The following is a 16,376-nucleotide window of genomic DNA, read 5'->3' on the forward strand; positions in this document are numbered from 1 at the left end:
CTAGCTGGGTTCCGAATAATAAAACTTTGTTTCGAGCTCCTCATGAGGATATTATCAAACGAAACTCACCTCGCGCATGTTTCAATATAATAGCAATCCTAGTACCGCTAGATATTAATCACCACTACCCAATATATCAAGCTTATTAAGTTGCGAAAAATCCGCACCATTTGATAAGTTAAAGTAATGCATAATCAATACCGTATGCTCAATGCTAACGGATATTGATTAAGAAATAGTAAATGTTCATGGTCTTTCAGTTAGATCCGTACGGTGCTATACCACACCAATGTCATCCTATTTCAATAAGGCTTAGAAATATGTGGATTGACATTGCAACCTTTCACGATAGGTAGTCTAGGCACATCTGGGTTGTAAAATTCTTCTTTTTCTTTGTTCAGAACTGAGCGTATTACCTTAAAGTGAACGACGTCCCAACTGACTAAAACAAAGACTTAGACTTTGTTAAGTTTCTTATACATTTAAATATGCAATAAACATCCATTAAATATAAAACATAACAATATTAAACAAAAATAATATATTTTATTCCTTGAAAAATAAAGTAAAATATTTTTACCGTATTCAATCACTCGAAAAGTGATTTTTAATATACAAACTCTAACACCAACGTCTATTTTATATTATGTAACTCCAAACAACATTTTAGTGCTATTTCAAGAACATTGAATAAGCCAATGTAGGACAAACATTCATATTCTAAAAATATTGAAATCCATTCAAACTTAAATTGGACATTATTGAGTTCTAGTATAACACTTGTTGGGATATGAAATCATAAAAAAATGAAGTTCTAATTTGTCCCAAAACTTCAAAACCGATGATGATACGAGAAATTATGTGTACTAGTACTTCATTTGGTCAAGAATCATGAAACTTAATTTATAGCCCAAATCTGTATTTCGTTGTGGAAAATTCAAACTGATAATTCAACACCAATGTTCTCATTTTCATTTGTTCAACTAAATCGACAACGAATCCAACAATTACACTGACCAACGACAGTGAAAATATAAATTACACATATCATCTATGAAAAAAAGGCTATATACAACCAAGGGCATAATTTACACAGCCTCACATATACATGGGGAAACCTGCCTTCACACCACAACCAGATGAAAACAGCCCCACAACAAATTCTAACATTTGAAACGAATTGTAAACCTCGTTTTTAAAGCTTTGCTAGAGTAGTCGTCAGATGTATCAACATTTGTCGAATATTAGGATTCGCCTGGTTTTGAGACCTCTGCATTCTCAGGTAACAAATTTAGAAAGCTTCCCAGTGCAGATTGATTGGATTCCGAATATGACTCCTCATCTGTCAAAGGTGGTAATAGGATTATAACAATGGAGAGAATGATTGTTCGAACAGTAACGGAGAGAAGATGAAAAGAATTGTACTGAATAGGGATTTGACGGTAGGTCTTTTGGGTTTGGTGCTCTTCTTCCTCAGTTCGGCTGGCAATAGAAAGAACGGAAGTAATGCATTATAGTCTACAATTGTTAATTCCATATTCAAGGAAAGAAACAACACAAGGTAATACATGTGTAATGATAATTCAACATGATAACAAGAGTGAAATGGCATATGCATTTATAATTGGTTTAAGAGTTTTAAGAGTAAGGGTTGATGGATGACAATAAGAAGGGATGTTAATGGGACCAACCCACTTGGTCTGAAACAATCCTAGTGGGCTATTCGTTCGTGCCGATCAGGCTAGAATATTTTGGCCAAGACCCTGAACCTTGATATTTCTGTGTTGTGTAAATTGCCTATTGATGATCTCATAAACACTGCTCCTATCTTATTTTTGATGAATAAAAGCAGAAAAGACTCACCACCATCAATTTCAGACATAAATAGAAATATTGGTCAAAAATAGAAGAGAAACAGCATACCTACGCCAGGAACCTCGTGTTCATTCACAATTTCGAAGTTTTTGTAAGTATAGCCCATGAAGTTTACATCCTTGGAAGGCAGCATCTGCATCATGAAAGATAAATTCATACTATCACTAACTAGAGCATGCCAAATTGAGTTCTTGATTTTAGTAGCAACTCTAGCAAAAAGGGGAGTCCAAAGAGTCGGTGGAGAAAATCAACATTACAGAAATTTAAATTAAACTACTAGAAACAGTTGTTCATAGCGGGATTCACTAACCTTCCTCCAGGGACCTGATTTTGTGCTTGATGTGACTTGATTATCAGACTGCAAAAGACAGTAGTATTACAACACAGGAAAATAACAAAAGCTTAACTACTACATGAGTGAATAATAAAACCTCGTCAAACTTCTCAAAGTTTTGAGTGTCCAGTTCACCATTAACTTCTGGAATGAATGCAGCTTTCATTTCATATAACTTGTCCCACTCAATGCCCTTGAACCATCGGTGAGCCTGGGAAGGCCATGAAGAAGTTAACTTGATAGTTTGTGATATTACAATTAAATATTATATGAACTTAGACACATCATAAGCACCTTTATTTCATCAGCTCCCCTTGTCCCAAGCCTTTTCTCTACATTACATAACAGTTTACATATAAGATCCTTTGCTTCTGGTGATATCTTTGCCTCTTCAGGGAACTTAAGATGAGTTCTCCAGTTCACAATCTACACCGGAAATAAAAGAGAAACCATCGAGATCAAGACACTGATCAAGCAGATAAAGTAATATACAAGAATGATGATGCTCTATGAACTTATGCAGCTAGAAATGGCAGTCGTTGGTTTCGGATGTGATATTTTGATTCCACAAAGTAATTAAAATACAGAATGGCAAGTGCTCAGACAATATTTACCTTTCTGCATGTTGACATTGGCTCATCTGAATAAAATGGTGGATATCCTACCAGCATCTCATACATGATAGCACCAAGGGACCACCTACCACAAACAAATTTTCCAGATAGAATCAACTTGAAAAACAAATGTTGCAAGAAGAAAAGGAACAATATAGATAAGCAAACATACCAATCACATTCCATTCCATATCCTTTCTTAAGCAGAACTTCTGGAGCAATATAATCAGGCGTGCCAACAGTTGAATAAGCCTACAGAAAAATACATAAGGAGATTCAAGTACAACTGAATTCAAGCCACAGAGTAAGCAACTGTTGTCAGAGATTTAGTTTATGAGCGGAAGGAGTCTCACATTAGGGCGCACACAGATTTTACTAGTTTACTTCTTTACTCCTTAAGTTTGATTAGGATTAGGATTCAGGCCTTGGGCATTATGCACCCAGGCTGAATTGAATAAAAGGGTCTCAACTATTTAGCGAAAGGACTGAGACATGGACTGAGAGATGCAATCAGTAACATTTCAATATTCAGAAAAGTGGGAGGAAGATCCATCACTACATCTACCATATACCACATATAAACTTTATTACATGACTTCCGTAATTCCAGCTAGGTTCACACATGTGTTATTTATGCAAATTATTTGGGAAAGGTAATTTATAATCTTTTAAATGGAGTATGAAATAAATTAGAATGAAGAAAGATTGATAAACAATTCCAGCATTTTACACTCAATTATTGTGGACAAAGAGATGCTTTATAGCATGGCGAGAATATTTTGCTTTCATCGGTACAAGACTATAGATGCCCTCAACTGGGAAATAAAGATGGAATGGAGCCATATTGTGATAAGATTCTTACCAGCATCCTCCTATTCCTCTGCCAGTGTTGTAGTTGCTCTTGTTGAGTGCGCTTTGGTGCTGCAGGGCGGCCATCACTTTGAAGAGATCCACTGTAGTTATTTCCTACAGTAAAATCCTTTTCTTGTATATTACTGCAATCTAGAGGTTTACATAATCCAAAATCTGACAGCTTCATGTGCCCATGTCGGTCAAGAAGTAAGTTATCAGGCTTGATATCTCTGCAAGTATAAATAACATTAAATATCATAATAAGTAGCCATAGAACCATACAAAAATTATCACAAACCTATGAACATAATTATGCTTGTGAATAGACTCAATTGCGAGTACTGTTTCCCCAACATAAAATCTGGCTTCATCTTCTGTTAATATGTCTTTACGCATCAGCAGAGTCATCATGTCACCACCAGGCAGGTATTCCATTATTAGGTATAGATACTCTTCATCTTGGAAAGAACAATAAAGCTTGACAATGCAATTGCTGTCAACTTCTGCAAGTAGGTTCCTTTCTGCTTTAACATGTTCCACCTAAACAAACAGAACAAGAATAAGCAATAGCAGTTAGTCCACAAATCATCTGAGAAAATTGCCAACTTTTTTTATGGTAAATACTGATTACTACCTGACCCCTACGAAGCATTTCTGATTTCTTAAGCTTTTTCATGGCATATACATGGCCAGTTGATTTCTCCCGGCATAATCTAACCTGCATCAGGACACATTTCAAGTTAGATATCATGCAAAAGAAATATTAAATCTATTGCTATCAATATTAGCATCTTAGCTGGACAGAAACAACACCCTATTTCTGCCTATTGAAGAATACTACATAACTGATCTAGTTTGACATGCCAAAGATGGGGGGAGAATTTCCACTGAAGCAGGAGCAAAATAATTTTGGTAATTACGACACTATTTTAAGACGGTGGACTTGAACTAAAACCTTTGGACCCAGGAATTAACTGCTCAACCGCTAGGCCAACACACACAAACACAGAAGTAGCAACTTCTAATGGCAAATACTGTATGTACTCATACTTCTTTTGCTGTTCATTTATGGAGTAATCAAGCAAATATTGTTCAATGGGCCTCTAAAACCTGACAGTCTATTTTAAGTGGCCTATGTCATCCTTCTATATGAACCAAACAACAAACATATGATGCAATAAACCATTTTTCATGAACAGTTATACAAATAGAAGCTCAGAGAGAGAGATAACCTCCCCAAAAGCACCCTTTCCTATCATTGTTAATGGCTCAAAATCATCCGCACCCATTTTATGCCTTTGAAGGCGCATGTATTCTGTTTCCTTTTTCTCAAGATGTTTCAAAAGGTTGTTTTGTTCTTCTTCAGTTACTTCAGCATCAGCCAGCTTTCTCTCCAGTACATTACGCCTGCAAAACACAAAATTATTAGTTAAAGGTTGTAATACAGAAAAATAAAGATCCATCACAACTATTTATTCTATTCGGTAAGAAATACTAATAGATTTGCAACAACATAAGAAAACTAAGGATTGTGAAATATTTTAATAGTTAAAGGTGACAGTAGAAGATACTGCAGCATGAAACATAGTTTAAATGATAAAATGGACTACATGAGCAGATTTTAACCTAACCAATTTCTTCATCTTTTAATGAAAATATATGTTTTTATTGGCTAAAGGGCATTCATACCAAAACAACTTTATATATTATACTCGTCCCTAAAGGGGAACAAGGATAAAAAGAGAAAAGGTTAATACTTTGTAAGACTATCAGCATGGAAAATCTCGATAAAATTCAATCATGAAACACTAATCCTGAAAATACTAAATAAGAAATGGAGCACGTTGACCAGTTAGTTCAGTGAAGATCATAAAAAAGTGACTTTCTGTAACAAAAATCTTCACGGCCAATCAACTGAGAGAAAAGAAATCATACCGCTCTCTCCGTTCCTCCAGACTCTTCATCTGCTCCTTGTAGTGTTTTTCGATATATTGCTTCGCAGCAGCTACTTTCTGCTGAGTAGCATTTGAAGGAGTTTCATCATTCAATGGTGTTTTTGAACCTTCTTTCCCGTATGGTGTGGGTTCCGTCTTCTTGTTTGAAGTCTTATGTTTCTCTTTTGGTCGGAATTTCCCAAACCAACGCTTAGCGGATTCCATCGATCTTAACCCTCTCTGTCAGAGTCGTGTAATAGCTACAAATCTAATGCGCTATATAGTTCTATTTACTCGACAGCAAGCTTCCAAATCATCAGTTACAGATTCGAATTCTCAAGAGTATAGGCCTCTTTATCAGAATCGTGCACCAGCTACAAACCTAATGAGTTATATATTTCTATTTACTTGACAGTAAGCTTCCAAATCGTCAGTTACGGAATCGAATCCTCAGATCACAGACAGAAACCATAACCATTGGCGCGCTGGATAGAGAAACAAATTACACATAATCAATCAAAAAGGTAAACCCTATTCTCTATAAGTAAAAAAAATACTTTCCGGTCAGTCATCAAAATAATGAATAAAAGGCATGAAAAATTCAGTTGATTATAAATCACTCGTTTAAAAACAAATCCATATTTTTGGAAAACTTGCCTATTTAACTTCGAGCAAAAATCTCCACAATTAAAGTAAAATCCAACTGGTAAATGAGCCAAATACACCTATGAAAAGCAAAATTTGATCGAACTCGGGAGTAAAAAGAAAAAAGAGAAATAACTCAAAAGAGTTGCAAACTGATTAATTTTACTGGCATCAAATAGGAAGAGGAGTGAGAAGTCAAAAAATTTATTGCGTATCACATAAAACTGAAAATAACCAAATGACCAAACGCAGCAACTGCCCCCACTACTGTACAGACTACCAATATGGAAAAGGATCTTCAACAATCGCACAAAATAACTAAATTTTCAAAAATAAAAATAGTTATATACTCTGAACTCAGTATTCAAAATGTATAGAAGTTCAACCACGAGCATCATAATCAAACGCATCAACCGATCCTACACCACGATTTTCCCCTAAAATCGCGATTCCCCAGCAACAGAATCAAGGACTCTTTACCTGAAAATTCAATCCAGAAAATCGTGACTCCGTCGTCAACCGCATCAAAACAAGCAAGCGAAAATTGGCTCCGTGCGGACCATAAATTGCTTGAAAAACTGGCAAAAAACAGCACCAGCAGAAAAGTGAAGTTGAAACCCTAACTTTCTAGTTGGTTGAAGAAGAAGCATAAGACTGTGATGGAAACTTTAAGCTGTGGTGGTGGCATCATTCGCCATTAAAAGTTCTAGAGAGAGAAAGTGAAGAGAGATGTATTCTCTCTTTTTACCCTTTCCCTTTTATCTTTGTTTATTTGCTTTTTTGACCCCAATAAACAAACAAAATTATCTTTTCCTGTTTAATTTTTTCTCTTTTGTTTTTTGCATTTTCCTCGAAACTTTAATATATTTTCTAGCTAGAATTAAAAAGAGATATAAATACTATTCTATACTTATTTTATTGATTTTTGCTAGCATTTATTAGTTGTTATTTTTCAACTAAGAGCACTAAGAGTTAAATTCTTGTGTCATTGACTTTTTGAGCATTGCCTAATGGAGTAGAACTTATAAATATAGGCCAATAAGAAGTTTGACCACATACACACTATTCACTATTCACCTTTTTTTTTCTTGTTTCTTAGTTTTTCTAATTATTTACATTTATGATTTTCAATTAAAGTAAATTTATGCATTAACAAACTAAATTTCACCATTGTGCGAGTACAACGTGTTCAACGGAAATGCGTGTTCTTATACAGATCAACGTGCGAGTACGACGAGTTCAACGGCCCACAATGCCGTATTCAAATGTTGAGTAATAGTAGTACAGTAAAATTTCTAAGTTTATTACTCCGTTCGTCTGCCATTAGGAGCCCCATTTCTTAGTAGCACGGGTTTTAAGAAATGTTAAGAAAAGTAAGTGAAAAAAAAGTTAATAGAATATGAATTTCACTTATATATATTAGTTTTAAATGAAACTGAGTGGAATAAGTTAGTGGGATGTGGGACCCTATTATCACTTATGGTAAAAGTGACCCGGGACTCCTATTCGCAAATGGACTAAAATGGAAAAAATAGACTCCTATTCGCGGACGGAGGGAGTATTTAAATGATTTGGCATGAGATTACAGAGAGAACAATAAGGCCATCATCTTCTTCTAGGAAAAACTATTAATGAAGAAAATGTGTAGTGTTTTACATAACAGTCTAACCAAACATGTCCCACTTTCAGGTCCCAACCATCCTCTACTTAGTGATGCAAATGGCTATACTGCGTAATGTTCAAATGGCACTCATACTAGGAAGAACAACATAACATATTAACGGCGCGAAAGCTTGCTTCTCGCCATCAGTTCCGCACCATCAACTAGCAATGCCCATATCATTCTGACCTGCAGAATCTCATCTGGTGCAAGTCATGACCAACGTATTCTGCAGTCACAACACGGCCATCGAAGGTACGTCCGTGTAGACAATGTGCGGCCATACAAGCAGCTTCTAGTCTTCGATATTCTACAATAACAGAGCCAGGCTCAAAGATATGCCCAGGATCCACAAAAGCATCATTTCTGTCACCTTCTCCCGGAGCATCCAATTGAATTCTGTCAATCATGTCCAACTCAACATTTACCGATCTGTTTCTCTCTTCTATTTCCAACGCTTCCAAAGGACTCTGTAGTTTTGTACAATGGTCTTCTGATCTCAAGTCTTCGGTAGAAGGTTTGGTTTCAAGTTCATAGTTCATCACAGAAGTCGAACTTGAATTATTGCTTATCAGCTCAGTATTTTGTATTTTGTTGGTTCCCAACTTCTTCAGGGATTGATTGGCTTGGGGGTTCTTTGAAAGAAGCATCTTCACCATTCAAAGGCAGTTCACATACTTCATCTCTTGTATTATTTCCAACAGTTATCTCATTAGGCAAGCTTTCATCAGCCACACTGAACCTAGTTATATTCTCGGGATCAAGTGGTTCACTTGACACATCAGATGAGACAGCAATATTATCACAACCATTTTTTTCTTCCGAAGTTTGACTATTATTCTCCAGTTCATCTGGGGCATCCAGAGGTTCCGATTTCTCAGAATCTCTAAGCCCAGAAGTACTCCTCACTAGGTTGTTTGTCCCTATGTCTCCTATTTGCAAACTGAAAACCATATGCATCAGTAGCAGCACTTGTGTTACTTACCTCGTTACATTCCATGGTGCCAACAACATTTGTTTTCTTGGCAACATCTATAGATCTCACCATACCAAACCTACAGTATAAAGAAATTTAAGAAAAGTATTTGAGCAACAATAAAAAGTACACTTAACTCACTAAAACTTTAGATATGTCAACCTCGAACACTCCAGCCTTATATCTTCCAATAATTCTTGTAGCTCAGATTCAGACAATGAATCATTAGGATTGAACTGCAAGTTGTAAGGGTACTGGTAATATGATGTTACTTCAAAGCATTAGAACATGGATTAGATTTGAAGGAAGAGAAGGAAAACTGAAACATAATAAGATGCAATACCACATTCTTCAGCTGTAAAACGGTTGTAGGCTTCTTGATAAGGGGCTTTGCATGCTCAGGGATCACATAAGTTGGCAGTTGTCCAGCATTTTTCTAACAAAACAATGGCCATTGATTGTTTGTGAGAAACTTCTAGGCAACAATCAAAAGTTCATTTAATTGAGTACAAGTCAAGAGATAATATACACCCACCATCATGCCATTAAGACCAGCACATGCCTTTGAAGTCACTAAATGATCATCATACTGAGGTGATAAATAATTAGTTTCTCACCACACACACACAAGAGAGAGAGAAAGAAAGAGAGAGAGATCCAAAAGGATGTAAAAGACCGAAATCAAGCTTAAGATGCAGCACTCCCCAGAAAACTGGAAGAGGTTCACATAGTAAAGACATAAGACGCGCAAATATTGCCTGCTTAGTTTTTCTCTATGCATTGCAAAAGTCTCTTCAACCCTAAAAAATTGTACCTCGAGAAATGCACACGGTTCATTTGTCTCAGCGATACGCTCAAAGTGGAATGCTTTCACGAGTCCAAAGGCTCTGGCAATCTCCAAAAGCTGAAAAGAGCATTAAAAAATTAGTGAGATACGACATAATAAAACAAAAATAAGTTCGATAGAAAACAAGATTAAATGTTAGTTTACCATTCTAGGAGACAATAGTTTCGATATGCCGCCAACAAAGATCTGAAAAGTGAAATAAAAGCTTGTCAAGAAAAGGGAAATTAATCACTAGTACTAGTAGGAAAAGAACTGAAAGTAAGGCTGTAGGGTTGTACAGAAAACCATTGTTATAAATTTATATACAATAACAAACACTCCCTATTGACTTTTACAAATAGTAGACTGATACTGCATAACAAATAATGAGCATATCAGGAAAAAAACCTTATCCAGCTAATCTCTAGAGAGGGAGTGGATTCAAAAGTCTTAGCATCCAAATAAGAGTGTCATAGCTGAAAGTAAACTCCGAAGGTTTGTGATTATATAGTTCAAATCTAATGTCATCGCTAAAGGTTCCAACTTATTCTTGTCAGTAACTAGTTACATTAAAGTTCATAAGTTAGTCTTCTTTGTCAAGATCAAAGCATGAGTAAATTCCAACACAAAATAAATGAATATGACAGGAGCAGGGTTTCTGGCGCCACCAACTTAGCAGCTCATATTTACAGTTTGGAGCTTCGCCCTGACTTCGTTTTCTCGCTTAAACACTTGCTTCAGAGTTCAGACGCATAGTAATGTTTTTCTAGTCTCTGTTATAGATCTTTCATTTTCAGCTGACAAGGAGTGAAAGGCGGATCCACCAAATGCACTTGCTATTTGCTAATATGTCCACATAAGAAGCATAAGTCATAACATACAGCAGCCACAAAAAAGGGAAACACAACGAACAGAATGTGATAGGAAATAGAAATATGAACTGAGAATACTCTTATAAGGCCAATACTCTAACAAGGCCCTAGGGAAAATTACCATCTTTAAACTAAACTCTAGACCTCACAACCCTTTCATATCTCAAGGGACATATATATAAACTAAGGAAATAAAGATAAGAATTACAATAACTGAAATAAAACTACTTCCCCATTAGCTTCAAATGATTCCCCATTAATTTTATCGTCAAGCAACGGTATCAGAAGCCCAAGCAGCGGTTATAGTATTAGTGTAGAACACTAGCATTTGATGCAATAATAAATACTTGACCAATATGAAAATTTATGAATAATATTTGCTGGTGCATGAAGAAACATTTTGAAACGCCTCCTGTGATGGTATGATGTTTCAGAGCATACCTTGTGGGGTGAATCTTCTACAATGCCACTGATTGAAACAACATCAGGCACAGATTTGTTAGAAGACCCAGTCTGCATGAAAATAGGAACTGTCTGAAAACTTGCTACATGGAATAATAACGACAATGTACCTCAGAAACTAAAAGAATACATAGGAAAAATATTGTCTGAATGGGTAAGTAGTTTTCTCAGTACAATATCGCCCAACAAAGCTCAACAAGCAAGCAAGAAAGCAGCACAAAAGGAGGAAAATAAGATTCATGGTTTTAGAACAAAAATTATACGCTGAGAGATGTATGATACAAAGCATATTTCCTGATCTGATAATTCATCTACAGATGCGTCAGAAAAGAAAAATAGGCATATCCCATAAGGTTTAAATGTATGGGTGATGGGAAAACGTTATCAGTAACTGATCCTTACGTTCTTGAATAAAAAGTGGTGCATTTCCTGTGAAACATATTATATATGTCTAAAAAGTAGATGACAAAGCAAATACAAGAAATAAGTTACTAGTAAATTAGAAGGGTAAGTTAAATATCACTTTAAACCCCAAACTATTTCCACTCAATCAATTATATTGTGAACTGATAGTGCAGAAACAGTTTGTGGTTTGAAGTGATATCTACTCAAATTAGAAAGCAAATATCACTCATCATTTTGCATCCATAATCATATCAAGTTCTGCAACAGAACATAGCACTAAGCAACTAACTCATGCAGTCATGCATATCGTTTATAAAGTTCGCACACACAGACACCCCACCCCCCAATTCACACCAAATGTAGATTGCACACCTTCACATATCAGACAAAGAGCATGCTGCAACAAACATCATGCCAACGTAATATTGTTATCCAAATTATTAAAGAGTATAAATATGTTTTGTGTCCCCATCTTTCACTGTTTTTTAGAAAATATCCCCGATTTGTGGTTTCTCAACAAAAAGCCCCTACTCCGTGAAAAGTTCGACCAATGGCCTACTTGACATAATTCGTCAACACACTGATAGTCAGATGGCCGGATTCTTACATGGATTATACTTTAATTAAGGTGGATGGTTTTTGGGGTTAATCTGTTTGTATCCCCAACTTTCTAGACTTTCAACAATTTTCAGAAAATAACTCTATAATGTCCCTGATAATATTACTAAAAAGTATAAAGAGGACAGGAATCAAACTTTGCCTAATTTTGAGAGTTCTTGAATGGAAAATGCCAAAATTGGGGACACGACACATGACTATAGGAAAGATTTGAAGTATTAAATTTCGGAGAAGTCAATAACTGCATTTTTTATTCATCTATTTATCAGTTCCAAATAATCTTAGTAACATAAACTACTGTTTTGGGTAGCACAATTCCCATTTCAGTTATTCTGCACCATCTAAGCCAATAAATCAATAAATTAAAATAATGGGGCAACTTCTTGTGCAAAGCAAAATTGACATAGACTTAAAGGGGGCAAACAAGAAAGGGAAATGATGCATGCCTATGAGAGGATAGGAATGAGATGCAAGTAAAGCCAAGTACATAAAAATGAAGTAAAATTACTTTCCACCATAATAATTACTATCAAGTAATAATACTGAGTTTGTGATCTACTTATTAAACATTAGTCATTGAAAATGAGCATCTACCATACATTAGCAAGCCTTATAAAAGAATAAAGAACAACATGGCAATGATTCTTACAGTTACATTAGCATAGTCCTATGGGCTCCTGAGTTTAAGGTTGGAACCAGAAAAGGATATTCCATCTAAAGAAAGAGCAGCAGAAGCATCCTCAGGGGTCAGAAACTCCAAAAGAGCTTGGCTCTTCTCCTTATGTATCTGCAATACAAAAGGGGCAAAAGCTTGCTGAATATTTAACTAAAACATGCTTAATAGATGAATATATCAAGAAAACGAACGGACACATACTATACAGCCAATACAGGGCTGGGTTCCCGGAACATTTGGTTAACACCAGCTGATAGCAAGAGCTTGTTAATGCATTCTATTAAATCTTTCTCAAATGCTGAAAGAGGCAAGTTTTCTATGTAAAGCCTCCTCTTTGGTCTTGTCGCTTGAGTTAGCTGAATCGACTCAACAGCATGCAGCTGTGAAGATATGGTATGGAGTGAAATTCCAATCGGCTTCACCACAGTAGGAGCCACAGGAGTTATAGTGGGGTACTCCATATTATACAATAATGATTTTTGGCTCATAGCATTCAAATTGAAAAGAGTTGATGTAGCCATTACACTCCCCTTTTCAACAGGCTGTAAATCCCATCCAGCAGCTCTTTTCTCTGGAGAACGACGGGTTGGGGAAGGTGTTTTAGCAGCAGCCTCTGTTTTCCTCTTTCTAGGTGAATAGCCTCCAAGACCACTCGAATTGTTAGTATTACGCCTGTAGTGGCTATTAGATCCATTACTGGATATCCTCTTGTTATCAGCATTAGAGTGCTCTCTTCCTGATTTGTCTTTTGTAGAATGGGATGATGGTTCTGCAAGCTCCCTTTTATCTTTCGATGTGTGCTTGCAAGCCTTTGGTGATTGTGAAAGAGATCTTCTACCTCTGTCTTTCTCGCGATCTTTGCTCCATGACCGTCTTCTTTTCGACCTGGATTCTTCAAGATAGCTCCGTGTTTTTTCTGATCCTTTTTTATAGAATCATCCGTTTTAACATTATCCCTGCCCCTAGATTTATCTTCCTCGGAATGGTGTTTGTGTTTCTTTTCCTTGACAGATTTATCTCTACCTCTAGCAGGTAAGTTATCTATTTGCCTAACATCTCTCATGTGTCTTTTCTTATGCTCATTATCAGAATCACTGCCTATCCGGTCATCTGGTTTCCTCATTCTGTCAACCTGTCTCTCCTCATTGCGTGGTTGTGCTTTTACTATTTCAGATTTGACTCTGCTTCTCCTGTTTATACGATTCACTATCGTTCCTCTGTTCAAGTCCCTTATCAGAATTAACACTTTAAAGGTCATCTTTTTTTCTGCTGCCATGACTTCTTCCCTCAAAATTTTCATCCGACACTGTATTCCGCCTCGGAATCCTGTCTCCTTTCTCCTTTGACTTAGCATCAGGATATAGAGATCGGTATCACTATCCTCAACCAATTTATCATTCTTTCTAGAAGCATTAGTATCCGCTTTTCTCCCAGACCTTGCCTTCACAGTATCATTTATGTTTCTGCTTTCAACCAATGGTTTTGAATCATCAAATATTCGGGAATGACCTTATGCAATATTAGATGCCCTTTCCATGTTGCCGTGTGCTAATTCGCTACCAGCTGCTCCAGAGCTACTGGAAACTTGTTGAGCAGTATCTCCCTTCTTTTTTCTTCTAAGCATTATCTCATCATAACTCATCGCTCTCGTCCTCGCTGAAGTGCCATCCAATGAATCCTCCGGTGGCATTTCATTAGTATTTCGGCGTATCTCCTTTCGTGAATCAGAGCCAGCCATCATGCTTGTACACATCCAGACTGTTACAATAGCAACATATTCAAGACGGATAACAAAAAAAGGAACTACCTCACACACGCAGATTCGAAAACCACCACCATGACTTTTCCAACAAAATGGAAGAAATTGAGGTAATGATTGAAAGGCCCTTGCTTATCTACTAGCATTACACATTCTTCCATGAAAATAAGCATGCTTCCAGAAATTAATACATATAGCTAATAAGAAATGTAAAGGCAGTGTACAAGTTAGGGCGGAAATGTACCTCAATTTAGTAGGAGGTGCCGGTTGTTCAACGCAATTTATGGAATGAAGATTGAAGAAGAAGAAGAAGAAGACCAGAAACTAAAATTAGGGCTGCAGAGGCACCATTCCATAAACCAATTTAGGCCATGCTAATTGCAACCACCTTCCAAATTTCAACTAGCTAAAGTTCTTATTTTTACAGGTAAATTTATTCGATTTGTGATTTTATTTTTACATTTCAACAATAATACATATGACTACTAACTTTAAAATAATTGAAAATATTACTTAAGTATTTAACTCGTACATTGCTATAATTCCACAATTGGGTGATGAGATTACGTTACTTACTGGAAGGAATCCTCGTGGATTCTAACTCCAACAAAATAACTATATTATAGAAATATAGAAAACTTGATAAACTAAAGAAAAAGGATATCGGTAAACTAATAGAAATTGAAATATACTTTTCTATTCTTCTATGCTTAATGCCAAAGGATTACAAATATTTATAGAGAACAATATGCAATAACTAATTGATGAAAAATCGTACAACATTATGCCACTAACTATACCACTAATCCACTAACTATGGAAACTAAATAACCAACTCTTATCCACTAGTTATGAAACTAAATAACTGACTCTAAACCAAAATACGTCTATAGTGTAACAGATTACGTGTTTACGACATGAATGACTACGACGAGATGCACACTTGCACGTAGTACGCCTAGTCCAACTAGCAATATTGCCAATGGAGATCCAACTTTGTTGTCCTAAGTCTGCTTACATTGATTTTGATCTAGCGGAGACACTAGCATCCTCGGACGGGTGTGGTGTCGTAGGCAGCAAGGAAGATTGTGGTTGAGAAGACGATAATTATGGAAATCCATAGTGATGCAAAGGAAGTGGAGGTGAGCGATAGGCAATCTTCGTGGAGTGTATGCCTGAATATTGAATTCTTAAAATTTGAAAGACGTTGGGATTACTGAATGATGAAAACATGGACGCGACAAGGAAGAGAAAACAACAATGAGATAATTAGTGAAGCTGAAAATCTAACAAAACCAATTTCGCCCATAACTTTTGCAGGACAAATTTATGTGTGAGGAGTATTTTTTTTGTTTAGAATGTCTCCGAGGTTACGTGTGTGTATATTAATAAAGTAAATATTTGGATTTCCAAATAGTTGTAAAATTAACCCTCCCTCCAAAGAAAGGGAAATTATAGCAGACATACAAAATCTTTGTTAGTACAAAAAATTTTAAGTTTACATGGACAAAACAATCATTTTAAATTTCTTTAACACCAATAAAGACATTGCTATTAGGTTAATTTTTTTTATTTAAAACTAAGTTTGATATCCTTTCTTTAAAAACAAACAATTTAATAGCGTTGTTTAATTAGTTTTGCTATAGCACAGACTGTTTAAAAATTCTCCATAGCATAAGTATTAATGAATACTCTGTTTAAAATTCCCCAAATGACAGTTGATGCCTCTTCTTTTAAACACTATTACAGACAGTAAAGTTCATCTTTCTAAATTTCCATCCAAGAACTATAAAATACCCAAGTGACAGTTCATCTTTATAAATTTCCATTCAATAACTAAAATAATTTGATTGATATACTTGCAAAAA

The 16,376-nt window shown here is 35.9% G+C and overlaps 1 protein-coding gene and 1 pseudogene across 1 annotated transcript; both read right to left on the reverse strand.

Annotated features, from left to right (window-relative positions):
* Positions 1–949: 949 nt before the first annotated feature.
* Positions 950–6,984, reverse strand: LOC125201047 (serine/threonine-protein kinase tricornered-like). The gene is made up of 14 exons (XM_048098930.1): positions 6,735–6,984; positions 5,611–6,094; positions 4,908–5,082; positions 4,310–4,393; positions 3,974–4,215; positions 3,686–3,905; positions 2,996–3,075; positions 2,824–2,908; positions 2,504–2,635; positions 2,307–2,420; positions 2,186–2,233; positions 1,924–2,008; positions 1,426–1,482; positions 950–1,342 (listed from the first exon to the last, which is right to left on the reverse strand). Exons 2-14 carry the CDS (start codon positions 5,832–5,834, stop codon positions 1,245–1,247), a joined length of 1,644 nt encoding a protein of 547 aa, XP_047954887.1. The 5' UTR covers positions 5,835–6,094; positions 6,735–6,984; the 3' UTR covers positions 950–1,244.
* An 861-nt stretch (positions 6,985–7,845) lies between these two features.
* Positions 7,846–14,487, reverse strand: LOC125185211 (annotated as a pseudogene).
* Between the last annotated feature and the right edge of the window lie 1,889 nt (positions 14,488–16,376).

Source organism: Salvia hispanica, chromosome 1 (assembly GCF_023119035.1).
Source record: "Salvia hispanica cultivar TCC Black 2014 chromosome 1, UniMelb_Shisp_WGS_1.0, whole genome shotgun sequence".
Classification (NCBI taxonomy): Eukaryota; Viridiplantae; Streptophyta; class Magnoliopsida; order Lamiales; family Lamiaceae; genus Salvia; species Salvia hispanica.

What these genes read in the sequence shown, in the direction of transcription:
- LOC125201047 (XM_048098930.1), bottom strand. Translation starts at nt 5,834, where the DNA reads ATGGAATCCGCTAAGCGTTGGTTTGGGAAATTCCGACCAAAAGAGAAA. An exon ending in TATGGAATGGAATGTGATTG is followed by an intron (nt 2,909 to 2,995) that starts GTATGTTTGCTT and finishes TGTTTGTGGTAG; the next exon opens with GTGGTCCCTTGGTGCTATCA. An exon ending in AATCAGGTCCCTGGAGGAAG is followed by an intron (nt 2,009 to 2,185) that starts GTTAGTGAATCC and finishes TTCATGATGCAG; the next exon opens with ATGCTGCCTTCCAAGGATGT.